Here is a 17,677-nt window from a genome sequence, read left to right on the forward strand (position 1 = left end):
TACGATGTAAGCATTTATTTCTCTAGAAAGAAAATCTATTTAAGGAGAGTATGAAAAGTTTGTCTCTACACAATTGATACGTGATCATCATGAGTCCAAACTAAATGTGTTAATCTGGAAAAAGTAGTAGTGACAGATTCTATTTCCATCACTAAGCAAATAGCTAGCATAGAATAACTCATTACTTGTAGCGGCCGCCCCATCTGTGATATCACAAGTTTAAAAACATTGCCTACAATGGAAACACATGTGCTCTAGACCACAGTTCACATAAACACATACAGTAAGCATATAAACTATGATTCCCATTCTTTACTGCACAAGTTACAAAAACTTTATAAAAAGAAATCCATAATTCCACTGCATCCAATATGTTGTGTGTGAATTTACATTATTTAGGGCAAACAGGCTATATATAATACATACACACTTCTTGCTTGCCATTTAGCACACTCAGATCCACACACACACACACACACACACACAAACACATAGATAACTGAGCAGTGCTTTCTTGAAAGTGCTGGACTTCCATAGATTGGTGGCATCTAAGAGTTCACATAACAAATAGGATGTTGGGACACCAGGGTTGCTTAGTTGGTTGAGCGTCCGGCTCGTGATATGGCTCAGGTCATGATCCCAGGGTTGTGGGATCAAGCCCCATGTCAGACTGTGTGAACCCTGCTTAAGATTCTCTCTCTCTTTCTCTCCCTCTGCCCCTCTCCCCTGTTCTTGCTCTCTATTAAAAAAAAAAAGTAGGATGGATATATTGTAAGTATAACTTTAATACAACCACGTAAAAACAATTATTAAATCTACTTTGAAATATAAAATGATATAATTCACATGTAATTGACATCTTATCCTCCAGCTATTGAATCCATGGGTGTTATGTTTTTGTCATGTGTCATAGAATAAGCTTCTCTGAATTTCTCCCCCAAAATTCTACTTACAGAAAAGGAATTACTGGAGATTCTGGAGAAGTGAGATAGATCCAGGTGGGTGAGGGTTCCTAAATGCTTTTATAGACTTGAACTACAAGATGGTGCATATATAAAGTAAGAGCAATACATTCATTAACTTTAAAAGCACCTCTTTTTTTTTTTTTTTCTTTCCTGGTACAAATAAATACAGAAAGATTGGTTCAACTTTATACCAAGGAAAAGAGAAAAGCTACTTATAGAAATACTGCCTCCTAGTGGAAAGATCACTTTTTCATTTGTTTTATAAAGCACTGGAGTACAGCACATTTATTTGGTCACTATATTACTATTCACAATTTAAAACTACAGTTAGACAAAGTTTAGTTTGATACTTAGTACCTCCAAAAGAATCATGTCATGAACTCTCATCTGATTTACAAACGTGATTCCTCTTCTTAATAAAATGACAACCAGTATTTCATATGTGCAGTTAGTAGCAGAGCTTAGATTGAAAACTAAACTTATTAAAAATAAAAATCATCATTGTGGTTTTACCCTCAAAGTACCAGAAACCTATATATAAATGCTTGAGAGTGACAAAGATCTTATAGAAACAGTAAGACACAATTATTTAACAACCTAGTCATTCTGTCTCTGAGTTAATCAAAACTTTTTCACTCAGTAAAACAGCAAGGAGACTTTTCATTAAATACTTTGGAACAGATAATCCAAAGTCATAGTCAAATATAATTTTATTTTGTTTTAGAATATTTTGGTACATAAAGTGAAATATGGTCACCTAATCCTCTTGTAAATTTATAAACTTCAAACAAAATCATGCATAGTGAAGAACTGGAAAATGATCAACCTTTCTTAATGTGTGAAATTATTCTTAATCTTCATTGTTATCATTAAACAAAAGTATTTTTCCTGAGTTTGAAATTGTTGTCCTATGTTTAATGCCTTCCCTGAACTGGAAGAGACGAGGTATTTAAATTTTACACTGTCTTACGAGTTGCATAGAAGAATTCAACTGAACAAGGTATCAGGTTGTGACGACTTAACAACACATATCACAGTATTGCAATTGCTGGTTTATTGACTGCCACCTTTCAGTAGATATTAAACCTCCTAAAGGCTACAAGTGTATTTTTTTTTAACCTATCCTAGTACCTCAACAACATTTTGACTGAATGTATGAATGGATGATATTAACAGAACGTTGAAAATAAAAATTTAACTTAGATAGCTTTGATTAACTGTAAAATCTAAAATGAGATTTGAAGTCCTAAGATGTGGGTTCAAGTCCTGCTTTATCACAAAGTATATGATTTTAAACCTCAATGAGACTTCAGTTTCCTCATCTGAATAAAAAGAATAACAAATGGCCTATGTATTTCAGAATAGCTGTCAAGATAAAATGAGGTAATGTATATAAAAGCCCTTTGTAAATACCCAACAAATGTAATTTTCCATTATTCTACTACCTGTTCATATAAGACACATATGAATAAAATAAAAAAGTTGAAGATGCAATGAACTACTCACTTTAAAAATACACGCCATATATACCATTTTGCCCCAAGTACACATAGCTTGACTCCTCTCTTCAGCCTACAAATATATTTAAAACTCCTGATCAAAAGAAAAAAAATACCCCTTCCTTTGAGATACACAGCCCCCAGTGCTTTCTCTTCTCTAGTAAATACTATCAAAGAAGAGTGGACACCTACGCATCCTCTTCCGCAGTGTCCTGAAATCCGACTCTGCCACCATTGCCTATAGAACAGCTTCAATATGGTTAATCCACTGGTTTCTTCTCAGTTCTCATTTTATTCCATCTCTGAAAATTTCTTGTACGCTGTGTCTCTGAAAATTCTGAGTTCCTCTCACATCCACACTGGCTTCTTTCTTCAAAATGGGAATACTCTGGTTTTCTTCCCTTATTTCTAATTATTAATCTTTTTTTTTTTTTTTAATGGTTCAGCTTCTTGGTTCTTCAAACCCAGGTGTTGTATGAAGTTTCACCCTCAAACCTCCTTTTCACTCATCCTGTAATTCTGCCTAGATGATTCAGTCTACTCCAATGGCCTCAGGCCTCATTTCTGCATAGCTAACTTCTAAAGCTCTATCTTTCTCCCAGCTCCCACCAATGTGACAGGGCTGTATTTCTAGTCATTGACCAAATATTTCCATCTGGATACACTTTAGTCTGCGTGTCAAACTCATTATCCTTCTCCCTTTTCCCAAACTTCTTTCTTCCTCTTGTTGCCACTCTTGGTAGTCAACCAAGCAGAAATCTTGGAGTCATCAATGACTTCCCCACTCTTCCTCACCTGTCCTCTTCATTATCTATTAAGAGGATCTACTGATTATCTGAAACGTCTCGCCATCTATTCTCCTCCATCTTAATTTCCATGGTCTTCATTTAGGCTTCATTATTTCTTTTTTAAAGTATTTTGCCTCTTAACTAATTCTCTCTGGCCTGGTCTCTTGCAATTTAAATCCATCCTGTTACAGATGTCGAGAAAATAAAAACACTCCCCTACTTTTTATGCCTACTCTAACTGAAAAATCAACTCTAAACTCTCTGACATGGCATGTGAGACCTTAACTAATCTCTTTCCAACCTGTTTTTCCAGTAACTCCTGCCTACACACTTCTCTCTCTAGAACATGTTACACACTCAATTTCATGCCCTAGTTCATGGTGTTCCTTCTACCTGTTATGGTTGTTCTTCATTTGTCAAAAGCCTGTACATCTTTTGGGCCCATGTGATATATCATTTTCTATATAGCACTTTCCCTATCCTGCCTTCCAGAGAGAATTAATCCTCTCTTCTTCACTACTCTTCCACGGCTATCAAAATTAAATTTAAGTATTATAAGTGTTTATCTCCTCCATTGCATTAGACTCAAGGGGAAAAATTATTACTTATTTTGACTCACCTATGCTTCACCAATGCCTGACAAAGAGGGTACCCAATAAATACTGAAATGAACAGACCTATTCCTGATTCATGCAACACAGAAAATAGACCACACTTTACGAATAATCCTCACCTAGATTTTGTTAGAATCAAATAAAAATCATTTGGTTTTGGATAATAGTGAAAAATATACCTAAGATGAATTATCCATTATAATCCTTTTGGTTTTAAGTAAATCAAACAGCTAAATTTGTCTCTTGTCGTTGGTTTAGGAGGAGGCAGGAAACAGTTGTGTAAAAATCCAGTCAATATCTGTAAAAATACATTGAAATCAAATAAGAGATCCTTACTAATGCTATTATAATATCAAGGTAAAAATCACTAAGTATGCTAAAGTCTTTTGTATATTAAAGAGTTAAAGACATTGTGAAGATTAAAAATAATATTAATTCAGTTAAAAGTAAACTTAAGGAAAATTAGATATGTGCTAAAGGGTCAGCACTAAATCGCTGTCATGAAATATTTTTTTATAACTCTGAGAAAATTATCTGAAATAAACACTAACTTAATGAAATTATACTCTGTCTCGCTCTGTGACTATCGATCAGGTATCAGCAAATTATAGCCTGTGGGCTAAACCTGCCTGGCGCCTCACCTGTTTTTTTTCATAAAGACAGTTTTATTGAAATACAGTCGTACTCTTTTGTTTCTGTGTCTTTCCTGTCTGCTTTTGCTGTACAATGGCAAAGCTGAGTAGAGACAGAGACTGCACATACTACGAAGTCTATTTATTATTTATCCTTTAAAGGAAACTAGCAAATTCCTGCTATAATCAGTTGGAAATCTAGTTGAAAACCAAGCCAGTTTGTGTATGTGAGGATTTTTTATTATTCTAGAATTTAGAATCTTTATGCAAAGATTTCTTCTCAAAAATCAAAAGAATAAAAAAAAGAAAGGTACGAGGATGTTATGATATGAAGTATACTGATATGAAGTACAAAGAAGATAAATGGTATTCATACCGGATTTTTTAAAAAGAATAAATGATTTAATTTTATACTTATATGCTAGACTGATTATTCTTCATTAACTAGGAAAAGGAGTGGCTATTCTTTATATTATAGCATGTCACTAAAAATTAACTTTTCTACCTCTATTGCTTCAATAAAAAGTAGAAACTTAATTCTTCCTACAAGAATAAAGGGGTAAAGTTAAATATGATTAATTATTTTTAAAAATGAGGGGAGGGAAAGGTGGAAAGAGGAAGAAGGAGAGAAGGGAAAGACGAGAGAGAACCTACTGTACCTCATTCTCTAATTGATATGAAGCCAATCTGTGTACCAAAATTAAGGCCATCTCGGACGTGGGAAAAAAACTTGTCAGGATGGCAGGATGTACAGATGTTGAGATCTTGGTTCAGGTCCTGAATATTCTGTGGTAGAATTCCTCCCCGTTCTAGAAGAATCCTTGGGATAAAGATTTTTTAAAAGATAGCAAGAGTTTATTTCACCACTAGACAAAGCAGTAATGTGTGTGTGTGTGTGTGTGTGTGTGTGTGTGTGTGTGTGTGTGTATTGGATATTGGTATAAAAGAATTCTGGGAAAGATCTGCTTAAAACCAGGCAAGTTGATTTTCAGATACAAAACATGAACAAGTCCAGGAAATGATAGATTTTATCACCATTAATCACTTAAATTCATATATAAACTGTAAAACCTTCCATATTGTTCTGCAGACACGACCTGGGAATTTTATAATCAAAATCAAGTACTTATTCAGAAGAAACTTCTAAAGTTACCAGGGTATTGGCAGACAAGATTCATTTGATTCAGAACATGCTTTTTAGTCATTTGGCCCTCCCTTCTCCTGTGCTCCTCTTAACCAGATTTTTCACAGAGAAGTTGTTTCTTCATAAACACTTTATGATATGAAATATGACTATAAATTAGTGACACTAATTCCACAAGTCACATTTAAGAACCAATTTCAATCCTTTCTACTTATGTGCTAAATGAAGCAGAATCTCAGCAAGGTTTTGTTGGCTGGAACAGAAACACAATTCAAATCAGACAATTTTCCTTTATAGGAATGATAATGGCTATTAACAGCAACACTTTGTAACTCAAAATTGTAAGGGGCCATAAAAACCTTGAAAGTGACTATGTGCTTATATTATCTAACATTTTTTTCTAAGAAATATATTCCTCTAGTTATAGAATAAAATAATTTTAAAATATCAGCTTTCTGATAGTTTATTGTATTTAGGACATTTTAGCTGAGGAATGTCTATTAAGTACATGGCAACTTTTCTACATGAAGTCTAAGTAGGTCTCTCAAAACTACATGGTAAATATATCCTCCTTCACTTTTAAATCAGTAAGAGGTACCAGACAGGAAAATTTCATTATTCAAACTTAAATGACAATGTATTTCATAATTAAAATAAGTTTTTATATATGTGTATGTCAGCTACTTAAATACCCGCCACCTGAATTTTTCTTGGAGTTACTAATTGTTGTCTAAAGTACTTTTCATCTTAGAAACAGGGGCAGCTGGGTGGTTCAGTCAGTTGAGCATCTAACTTGGGCTCAGGTCATGATCTCATGGTTCATGAGTTTGAGCCCCACACTGGGCTCACTACTCTCAGCACAGAACCCAATGTCCTCCTCTCTCTGGCCTTCCCCCGTTTGTGCATTCTCCCTCTCTCTCTCTCTCTCTCTCTCAAAAATAAATAAATATTTAAAAATAAAATAAAATAAAATACACTGAGGCACTCATGCCATAGAGACTGTACATTAAAAAAAGAGAGAGAGAGAGAAAAAGAAACAATAAGCAATAACCAAACTTGCAGCTCTGTAATGAAGTCAAACCTACCTAGTGGCTTTACGAATGTCAACATAGGGATTTGGTGAATCAAATAACCGTACACATTCAGGATCAAGATTATGAAATCCCTTTGCTGATTTCCTTGGCAGAGTAAAACAGCAAGGTCCTACTGAAGGTCCCAGTACAACAATAATGTCTTCCAAACTACAGCCGTATTCTGTGATCAGAGCATGCACTGTAGCCATAGCAACACCTAACAAAGTACCTCTCCAACCTGGTAAATAGGAAGAAAAAAAGGTAAGGGAAGTTAAAATGTAACATTGCACCTTAATTTATATCTAACCTAAAAATGAACAGTTTGTGTATTTTTCAAAGTCCAGAAACAGCAAATAAACCACAAAATTAATTAAGCTAAATCATCAATTAACTAAAATACTGGTTTTTAAATAAGGTATGTTATGCAAAGCACCTGACATAGAAAACATATTTAATGGGAGGTCCCTTCCACTTTCTTTAAAAATATTCTACAGCTTCAGTTTCCACTGGGATTATATATAACTTGTTAGTATTCTCTCTCCTTCACTTTTTTTCACATTTTTTTAAATTGTGGGAAAAAATATGTAAAATAAAATTTACCATTTTTAACTCTTTTTAAGTGTATACTTTAGTAGTGTTAAATACGTTCATCTTGCAAAACTGAAACTGTATACCTATTAAATAACAACCCCCCCTCACCACTTTCCCCTCGCCCTGGTACCCACCATTCTACTTTCTGTTTCTATGAATTTGCCGACTATAGATAAGCCATGTAAGTGGAATCTTAAAAGTGTCTCTTTGTGACTGACTTATTACACTTAGCATAATGTCCTCAAACCCCTCATTCGGGTGTCAGGATTTCCTTCCTTTTTAATGCTAAATAATATTCCATTGTCTGTATATATCACATTGTGTTTATTCATCCATCTGTGGACTCTTGGATTGCTTCCACCTCTTTGCCATTGTGAATCATTCTGCCATGAGTATGGGTGTGCAAGTATCTTGTCAAGGTCCTGCTTTCAATTCTTTTGGATATACCCAGAAGTACTGGATACCAGGACTTCTACCTAGAAGTAGAATTGCTGGATCATATGGTAATTCTATTTAAAAATTTCTGAGGAACCATCACATTATTTTCTATAGCAGCTGCACCATTTTACATTCCCACTATTCCCACCAATAGTACATCAGGGTTCCAGTTTCTCCACATCCTTACCAAAATTTGTTATTTTCGTTTGTTTTTAATATTAGCTTTCCTAATGAGTGTGAGGTGGTATCTCATCGTAGTTTTGATTTGCATTTCCCTAATTATTAGTGACATTAAGCATATTTCACATGCTTGTTGGCCATTTGCTTATCATATTTGGAGAAATGTCTAGTCAAGTCCTTTGCCTATTTTTCTGGGTTGTTTTTTTGTTGCTGAATTATAGGAGTTCTTTATACATTCTGGACATTAATCCCTTTTCGGATATGTGAATTGCAAATATTTTCTCCCATTCTATGGGTTGCCTTTTAACTGTGTTGATGCTCAGTTTGTAATTCTGATGAAATCCAATTTATCTATTTATACTTCTGTTCCTTGTGCTTTCGGTATCACATCTATAAAACCACTGTCTCATCCAAGTTCATAAGGATTTACACTGTTTTCTTTGATGAATTTTATAGATTTAGGTCTTACATGTAGGTCTTTAACCCAATTTGAGTTAATTTTTCTATATGATGTGAGATAAGGGTCTAATATCATTCTTTTCTATGTGAATATCCAGTTTTCTCAGCACTATTTGTTGAAGAGACTATCCTTTCCCCACTGTATAGTCTAGGCACCTTGTTAAAAATCTTTTGACCATATGCAAGGGTTTATTTCTGGGACCTCTGTTCTGTTCCATTGGTCGATATGTCTGTCTTATGGCAATACCATACTGTTTTGATTACTGTGGCTTTATAATAAGTTTTGAAATCAGAGAGTGTCAGACCTCTGACTTTGTTCAAGAGTGTTTCATTTTGACAGCTTTAATCTTTGATACTTAAAAATAATGTTTCAAAACCTAAGAAGTAACAAATAAGATTTTTTTACATCCAGGAAATAAGACTCAAACGTTAAATAACATTTTGATAATGGCAAATCAAAATTTGACTTCTAGTCATCCAATCCCATAACTCTAGCTAGATCAAAAGAAAAATATGCCATTTTCTTATTTATCTTTTGTCTAAAAAGCAAAGTAGTCCTAGATTTACAAGCAGAAGGAAATCTGAAAGATCATCCCTTATTTCACATAGAGTAGTAACCACAGGATAATTTAAATAGCATTTTAAAATACCTTTAGAAAACAAAATTCCATAACCTTAACACAGCATCTAAAAATCCTTTGTTCTTATCTTTAGATAATAAAGGCACTAGACTATAACGTATTAAACTAAACGACTTTTTCCAAACATATCTTGCTTTTTCTTACCTCCATACCTTTTACACATGCTGTTGTACCTTCCCCTTCATGAATACCTTTCTGCAACATGCTTAACCTTCCTATTCCCCATTGCCCGGACTTCAAGGGTTCTCAACCAGAGGTAGTACCACTCCCTTTGGAATGTTCTGAAAAGCATGAAGCCTTTCTTTTTGTTGCTGCTTTTCTTACAACAACTGGGGGGCGGGGCAGGGAGTGCTACTGGCATTAAGAATTTTGGAAGCCAAGCAAACTGCAATATAAGATTATCTTGCCCAAAATGTTAACATTTTGGCACCCCTGCTGAGAAACACTGGTACCTAATCAGGTCTTGCAAATTCCTCAGAAATCAGCCTGGTTACTGCTTCCTTTGGGAATTCTACTCTGATTCATATAATTTGACTTAGGTACTGCCCCCACCTGCTCCTATAATAAGAGTATGCTGGTTCTACCCCTTTATACTTAATACCACGTAATTAACTGTCTTGTAATGCGCACCATAAAGAAATTATAATTTTGCCTATACTACAAAATTGGTAAAACCTTAAATGCTTCATTAAGGATACTTACCAGAGTGAGCAACCCCACATGCTTTTTTGACAGGATCAGCAAAAACTATTGGTATACAGTCAGCACCAAGAGCTGCTATTGTGACTCCCCTCTGATTTGTGGTGATTCCATCGTAAGATTCAGGCTCCTTCCTTCCCATAATCCAGACGTCATTGGCATGATCAGTCTAATACCAAAGATGTGTGATAAAAATATTTTGAAAGTAGGATTTCTCATACCATAAGCTTTTCTGAAAATACTTTTTGTACAAAATTAAACAATCAGTTTAATATTACCAGCAAGCATTAAGTATATCACTTCTGTATGTGGTAAAATACCAAATTTACTTATCACTTAACTTTTGGTATCATAATCTCTGCATATTTTAGTCAAAGGAAAACACACTTTAACACTTAAAAATTTAATACAGTACATCGCAAACATCTCCTACTAGAGATGAGTAAATCTCTACTTGCAGCACTTTCCAAAGAGTATTATTTAAGGAAAGAAGTTAATTACCAAATCAATGATATTTTTACTTTTCCTGATTCAAATAAACCTAGCATTCTGTAAGGAACAAGGCATCCATTGTGACCCTAGTCCCTCCTAATGTTGATTTAGAAAATAAGAGCCTTTTTCTCCCATCATTCTGGAATCTTCCTTCTGAATCAAAAAGGGCAGTGATACCATACCCTGAGAGTTAAAAGTACTTTTAGACATGAGTAGCTTCAGGTGAAATCTATCACAGAATTGGTATTTAAGCTATAGAGTACAGATCTAAGAAAAACAACCATAAGCATTATCCTAACATTTTCAGTAAAACACCAGATGCAAAAGTTAAACAGCTTGATTAAAGTCCATGAAGTCATTAGCAGAGTCAAGAATATACTTTGCATCTTCTGAAACATGAAACAAAACTTTACCTTTATTTGGTAAAATTTCTCCACATCAAATCCTGCAGCATTCCCCAACCTACGCAGATTTTCTTGGACAACAACCTTGGGATCCCTCCGTTTGGAACTACTGAAGAGATTGAATGAGCTAAGAGTTGGTATGTAAGATATTCCACCTGTCCTTGTAGTAAATCCATGCAAGAAAATATCTATCGAATAGAAGTAGTGAAGATTAAAAATATGCTATACAACGACTATAGAGCATTACCAACCCAGTCTCACAGTAAGACTTTCCCTGATCACCTCAAGCTGCATGTTTTTCTGGCTTCCAAGTTCTACAGCACTGTGTACCTCCATGTATTCTTGTTATACACGATTTGTGTTTGCTCTACCTTCCCCATGGGACTATTGCTTTTCAAAGGGTATCTTCTGTCCCATTTGTCTTTGGTATTCCTCATAGCATACAGCTCACAGTAAATATCATTTAACCAAGAGTAAGATGGACTCTTAAATTTCATTCTTCTGTCGAAACGCCAATGAATTAAGGTTCCAGAATTTCTAAATAGGAGATGCTTAGGGTCATAAATCTCATTTTAAAGGAAGGCTGGGGGATTTGTCTTAAAGCTGAATTTGCACAAAGCAAATTTATTTATTTAGGGTGGCTCTGAAGGGACTGTCCCTCAACACTGCTGACACTACAAGGCCATCCCTGATACTCCCATGTTGCAGCTGATGCCAATGAGTTTATAAACCCTATAGTCTACAAAAGAGAGGAGGGGGAAAAAGGTGACCAGCCTCTAAAGAAAGACTGGTTTTTTTCATGTATACAGTAAGAACAACACAGTGTTTAATATACCTGAGATTAATGGAGATGTGATAATGGTTAATTCTCCTTTCAGAGCTGGCAGACTTCTCAAATATGTTTTTATTTCATTCTGGATTGCTTCTTGTTCTTGATCTGTGATCATGTTTACTTCAGTGGACTGTTTCACAAGACCTCCCCTCAAAGTCACCTGTAAATCTTCAAACTCAAAATTGTAAACGTTGGTGAAGAGTTGATCAATAAAAGCTTTCAGCAATGTCTTCCGGTGCTTGGGTACAATTACCTTAATGCTGCTCAAGTTTTTTTCATCAATTTTTTGTTTAATGGTATACAAAGAGGCAGCCATACTAGGATGGCTAACAGTCTCAAACTCTCTCAACAGAGCTGATAATCCATTGCTTGCTTCCAATTCAAAGTTATGTTCCCCATCCCTTTCACAGCTGATGCTATTACAACACATTATGCAAAGAAACTTGGCCTTGGCAGCATGATGGTATCGGACAGCATTCAGTGTCTTCAGTAATACCTGGTGACTGTTTTTCTGAGAGTTAAATTTCAAACCGAAGAAATCAATCAACACTGCTTCTGCCATCCTTCAATAGGGTACGCAGCCCTTCAAACACTTCTGTGCCTCCTAAGAAATCACCTATAAAGAAAAATTAGCCTAAGAATGCAAAATTATATCAACCTTCTTATAGTTACAACAGAAATTTGTGCCTACATCAAAAAAAAAAAAAAGGTTCACGGATCTAAAAATGTAGTAAAATAGTAAATCTAGACTTCTCCCATTAAAGTCAGTCCACTATCTGTCTTACGTGAACCATGAGAGGAGAACCATCTTTTAATTTGTTTTGTGAAAGTATTTGTACATCTCTTCAGCAGGACTACAATTCCTGTGTGTGTGTGTGTGTGTGTGTGTGTGTGTGTGTTTGCACACAGCAAGTTTTAAGTAGGGAATTACTTGTTGACTTAGACGAAGTCTTGTTTTTTAATTACAGGGTGTCAGTTTATGTTATGTACATCATTAATCTTGATGTGACTGGCATATTAGGTCACACCTCTTCATATGACACATTGGGGCCTTAAGTTCAACAGATTAAATGGAGCTGCAGTAAAATTCACGCTTTTAAGGGGATAAAAGCTGAGACGATCCAGGATTTACAAAACACTCCAAGTAGGGCAATGGGCACAAAGACAACCACGATTTGGATCAGACGCGCTGCCTACCCTCTTGCTTACTCAGGGCCCAGGCCCCGCCCAGAGTGGATCTTCACCCCTCCAGCCCCAGCACTCCCACCCCAGGGCCTTCGCTTTCTCTTCAGAGGCCGCTCCCAACCTCCACTCCATACCGTACTGGGCTCCCGCTGAAGTTCACCTCGCCAGTTTTGAAAAACATTGAGAGAAGCTAGGAGGGTGACGGCCTCCTTCCCCTCTGCCTTGGGAAATGCCGCAAAAAGCGTCTGTCCCGGCCCGGTCCCACGCTCGGTCTCCACCTGCCCGAGCTCCACCACCGCCTCTTCCCCGCCCCTTTGGCACTTCCTGACATACGGACGTGCACCGTAGGCAGTTTTCCCCGTGCCGTCTGCCCACGCTCCGCTTAGACCTATACTCTCAGTCTGCTGCGAGCTCGGAAGCGCCCAGCAGCCACCGCCACCACCCCAGCCCCGAGCCAGGACGGAACCCGGAAGCCGCGAGCTGGGCACCTGGAATTCTAAGCCCCGCCCCGCGGCCCCGCCCACTGCGGCGCCCGCCCCACCTCACCCACCTCACGGCCGACCAGCCGCGGGGTGGCGTGCCGGCTTTGCGTGGACTCGACGGCCGGGGGGGTCCCGCAGTTGCAGAGGCCCGGGCCCGGCCAGGCCGGCGAGCGGCACGGGGGCACGAGCGAGTTCGAGGGAGAGGGCTGGGCACCGAGCGGCCACGGCGGGCCAAGCCCCGGCGCGGGGAAAGCCCGGGAAGAGCCGAGAGCCGGCCCCCGCGGCCACCTCAGTAGTTCCGGGTCAGCGCGGCCCGTCGAGGCCGTCCTCCGCCGCCCTGTCTAGGCAAGAGAAACAGGAACCGGGGCTCTTTGGCCGGAGCCAGGCGGGTCAGCGGGCGGGGGCCAGGGCGGCGGGCCGTGAGGGGGAGCGGGCGGGCAGCCAGACTGGAGGGCCCGTGCGAGGAGCTGGCCGGCGGGAGGCCGGACCCTTGAGGGGAGCGGGGCGGCTGGTCGATTTGAAGGCCCGTGAGGGGAGCGGGGCGGCGGGGAGGAGGAGGGTCCGCGAAGGGGCGGGCTGGCGGGCTGGCCCCTGTGCGGGGTAAGGCGGGAGAACGTCGTGGGGAACCAATCGCAGACGCCGTTCTGTGAATGGATTCCGTCTCCGGGAGTGGGCTTCCCCAAATCGGCACCCCGCTCCGGCCCCGCAGTCCCGGACCAGCTGTGTGAGCCAGAGTTTTGGTTTCATTCCTAGAGCCCAACCCTGAGAACCTCCTATGGTTCAAGTAATAGGCCTTCCCGGGGCGGGGATTTGGTTTGTTGTTCTTGCTTTTTTTTTTTTTTTTTTTTTTAATGTTTGTTTATTTTTGAGAGACAATGTGCCAGCAGGGGAGGGGCGGGGGGGGGGGTGCGGAACAGGATCCAAGGCGGGCTCTGGGCTAACAGCGGAGGGCATGATCTGGGCTGGAACTCACCAACCCGGAGAGCAAGACCTGAGCCAAGGTCAGATGCTTATCCCACGGAGCCACCCAGGTGGCCGCTTGCTGTTGTTTTTTACAGTGTGTTGTTTGTTCCCGGAAACAACTTGGTTGAACCTTCCTTTGCCTTTTTGCTGATTCCGCCTTACTTGCTGACGGGACCAAAACTCCATACAGCCCCTTGTACTGACTTTTTTGTATGCCCGTTTAAAAATATGAGCCCCTAGTAGAACATTAGAAGGCAGTGACTCTTAGAAATGTAATAAATTAGCATCCCTTATCTAACCTCGAAGAGGGTGACACTCATTTAAAAATATTGAACAGCTGCTGCATGGAAGGCAGATGCTATGGTAAAGGGAGAGTCAATCCGACCTTCACGGAGTAGGAGAAAGGGTGCTTCCTGTGGAACTGGTTGTGATGGAAGGAGAGGTCCCTTTTGTCTTCATTGTTGCTTAGATGATAAATGCTGAAGAAATTTAACCTGAAAGAGAGAGCCTTGCATATCTGGGAGTTTAGAAGAGCATTTGGAAGTGGGCAAGTGCCTCCATTCTATTTAACTAGGTGATGGGATCACCAGCCCAGAACAGGAACTTGCTGTTTAGTATCCCTGGCAGGTGTTCTGTCCAAATTTGTATTTTCATGATTTTTGTTGGACATTTGTTAAAAACCCTGAGTGGCGGATGGTACACTTGATCAGAAGGTGCACTCTGCTCTCTGAGTTTTATGTTAAGTATTACCTTAAGTAAAATAGAAATCTTTGAGTTACAAAGCTGGTTTAAAACGTTTATACCTGTTTTTATAGACAATGGTGGGAATTCATTTTCTTTTCTTGAAACAGTAGTGGCAGTAAAAAGTTTAAAAATATTTCAGGGTCGTGTGGGTGGCTCAGTCGGTTAAGCAGCTGACTTGGGCTCAGGTCATGATCTCCCCCTTGGAAGGTTGGAGAGTCGAGTTCCCCGCATCAGGCTCTGTGCTGACAACTCAGAGCCTGGAGCCTGCTTCAGATTCTGTGTCTCCCTCTCTCTCTCCGCCCCTCCCCTGCTCGTGCTGTTTCTCTCTCAAAAATAAATAAACATTAAAAAAATTTTTTTTAATGTTTCAAAACAGGGAAGCTACCAGGAAAGAGATAGTTTGTCATCTTGTTGTATTTACATACTATTTCCTTTCACCAGTTGTTCCTAGACTACTATCTAGCCTCATCTCTCTCTTCCCTCATCCCGGTTTACCCCACTCCGGTGGTTCTTAATCCTGGCTGCATCTCAGAACTACAAGTAGAACCTACAAAAAAAAAATAAATAAATCTAGGGACTCCACTCCATATACATTTAAATCAGAATCTCTGGGAGTCAAGTCTGGGCTTGTTTTTCCCTGCTATTTGTTTTCTTTTAATCTGTACAGATGATTCAGATGCATAATTAGGTTTGAAAAAACAAATGCCTTATTCCCAAGCCATTTAAACTAAAGGCTGTTCCTTGGATGAACTACAAGATTTTTATCCTTTACATTTGCTATTCCTTTTTACTTAGAACACCCTTCTCTTTTTACGCTTATTTATTTGCTGCTTATTTAAGATCTTTAAAGCCAATCATAACTTTCCTTGAATCCCCATCCCCTCACCAGGCAGAATTAATTGCTTCTTCCTTAGCATTTTGTTCACACAGAAGAAGCCCTCTCATTGATGTACTCTGGACCCATAACCTACTAATAAATTGAAAAAGTCAATTAAACATTGAAGGTATTATTCATATTTTAAAAATATTTTTAATATTTGTTTATTTTTGAGTGAGACAGAGAGTGGGCAGGGGAGGGGCAGAAAGAGAGAGAGAGAGGGAGACAGAGAATCCAAAACTGGCTCCAAGCTCCGAGCTGTTAGCACAGAGCCTGACTCAGGGCTTGAACCCATGAACCATGAGATCATGACCTAAGCCGAAGTCAGATACTCAACCTACTGAGCCACCTAGGTGCCCTAAAGTGTAAACTTTATAAGAATGAACTTGATAGTATATGACTTTTCTCTAAATAAAGCTTTTTTAAAAAGTTTATTTATTTTGAGAGAGAGAGAGACAAAGAGCACATGCAAGTGGGGGAGGGGCAGAGAAAGAGGGAGACCGACAATCCCAAGCAGGCTCCAAGCTGAGTTCAATGTGGGGCTCTAACTCACCAATCCTGAGATCCCCACCTGAGCTGCATGATCTGAGATGAAGTTGGATACTTAACCCACTGAACCACCCAGGCACCCCAAGGCTATTTTTTGTTTGTTTGTTTGTTTTGTTTTATGTGTTTTGGTCAGTTTAACCCGAGAGTCGTGATAGAAATATAACATAAATATCTTAAACATTTTGTTTTAGCCTAAAACAACTATATGCTCATTTGCCAATCTACTGAGAAAGCCATGGCGTTTTCTTTGCACAAATTCTGCCGATTAGAGTTTTGTGTTGCATTTCTTGCATAAACTACACCTCTAAACCATCAGCAAAGATTTCCTAAGATTTTATTCCTTTAAGAGGAAAATAATTTAAAGGCACTTGCAGAGCTGTCTGAGTGCAGATTTCTCCTTTATAATCTTTTATTGTAATCTCACACATTCAAACAACTCACAGTTTGGGGGTCTTTCCAGAATATTAAACATTAGATTTTAAAGAAACAATGAAATTTATTTCCACACTATTTCATCGCTTTACATATTACTAAATTATGAAAGCAGAATAACAAGTACAACTGGCATAAACGGGTTTGGGAACAAACACAGGTAACTCACTGTCAGATTGTACTGATAGGAGCAGAAGTAGACAGATTCACGGGAGAGGAGTTTCCTAACCAGTCAGCATGATGTGGGAATTAGCAGTTTATGATTTATAAAGGAAATAGAATGAGTTGATTGGTTAGAGTTTTAAGTGTAAGTAGACTAAGAGAGCAACTACTATACCTCTACATTTTAATTATTTTACTGTGTGTCTATCGCCTTCTTAGAGACGTAGAGCATTCTGAGGGCAGAGATAGTGCCTGGCTATTAAAGGAAACTTTGGGGGAATCCCTAAAAGTTCTTCTATCACCATGTAAATCTTTAATCTTCTTATGAAAACAAATGAAATTCTGAAAAATGAACAGTTGTTTTTAAGACATTTACATTAATTCATGGGTCCCTCAAGAAAAGTAAATGTAATATTGCACATTTCCTTGTTAAAAGCTTATATTAATTTCCTAAGACTGCCATAACAAATTGCCACAAACTGGATAGCTAAAAGCAAAAAAAAAATGTATTCTCTCATAGTTATGGAAGCAGAAGTCCCAAATCTAGGTGTTCTCATGACCATGTTTCTTTCAAAGTGTCTCATTTTCGTTGCCTCTTCAGCTTCTGGTAGCTCCAGGTGTTTCGTTCCTTGGCTTGGGGCTCTATGTCTTGAGCCTCCTATGGTCTTCTTAATGTGCATCTGAATCTCAAATCTCCCTCTACCTTTCTGCTGTAAAAACACTTGTGTGGAAATAATGGTCAACCATATGAGAATAAGCAAAGATTATTTATTCAGAGTTTGCTATGGCAAGGAAGTCAGCCACCATCACTTGTGGGTTGGCAAAGTAGGAA

At 38.6% G+C, this 17,677-nt stretch overlaps 2 protein-coding genes across 4 annotated transcripts in view; one reads left to right on the plus strand and one right to left on the minus strand.

Annotated features, from left to right (window-relative positions):
* Positions 1-13,297, minus strand: LACC1 (laccase domain containing 1). 3 transcript variants are annotated; one of them, XM_043579336.1, is made up of 7 exons: positions 13,187-13,297; positions 11,455-12,067; positions 10,629-10,807; positions 9,727-9,892; positions 6,728-6,953; positions 5,158-5,318; positions 1-4,164 (listed from the first exon to the last, which is right to left on the minus strand). In XM_043579336.1, the coding sequence occupies exons 2-6, from the start codon at positions 12,011-12,013 to the stop codon at positions 5,159-5,161; spliced, it is 1,290 nt and encodes a 429-aa protein (XP_043435271.1). In that variant the 5' UTR covers positions 12,014-12,067; positions 13,187-13,297; the 3' UTR covers positions 1-4,164; position 5,158. The 3 variants fall into 3 exon arrangements, with proteins under 3 accessions (XP_043435271.1, XP_043435265.1, XP_043435279.1); XM_043579330.1 differs by lacking the exon at positions 13,187-13,297 and adding an exon at positions 12,771-13,126; XM_043579344.1 differs by lacking the exon at positions 13,187-13,297 and adding an exon at positions 12,776-13,113.
* Positions 12,604-17,677, plus strand: part of LOC122477620 (translation initiation factor IF-2-like) — a 10,301-nt gene continuing 5,227 nt past the window's right edge. The window contains exons 1-2 of the mRNA XM_043570877.1: positions 12,604-12,771; positions 12,985-13,463. Coding sequence (XP_043426812.1) covers positions 12,604-12,771; positions 12,985-13,463 — 647 coding nt within the window. The remainder of the gene's footprint in view (positions 12,772-12,984; positions 13,464-17,677) is intronic.

This window comes from Prionailurus bengalensis, chromosome A1 (genome assembly GCF_016509475.1).
Source record: "Prionailurus bengalensis isolate Pbe53 chromosome A1, Fcat_Pben_1.1_paternal_pri, whole genome shotgun sequence".
Classification (NCBI taxonomy): Eukaryota; Metazoa; Chordata; class Mammalia; order Carnivora; family Felidae; genus Prionailurus; species Prionailurus bengalensis.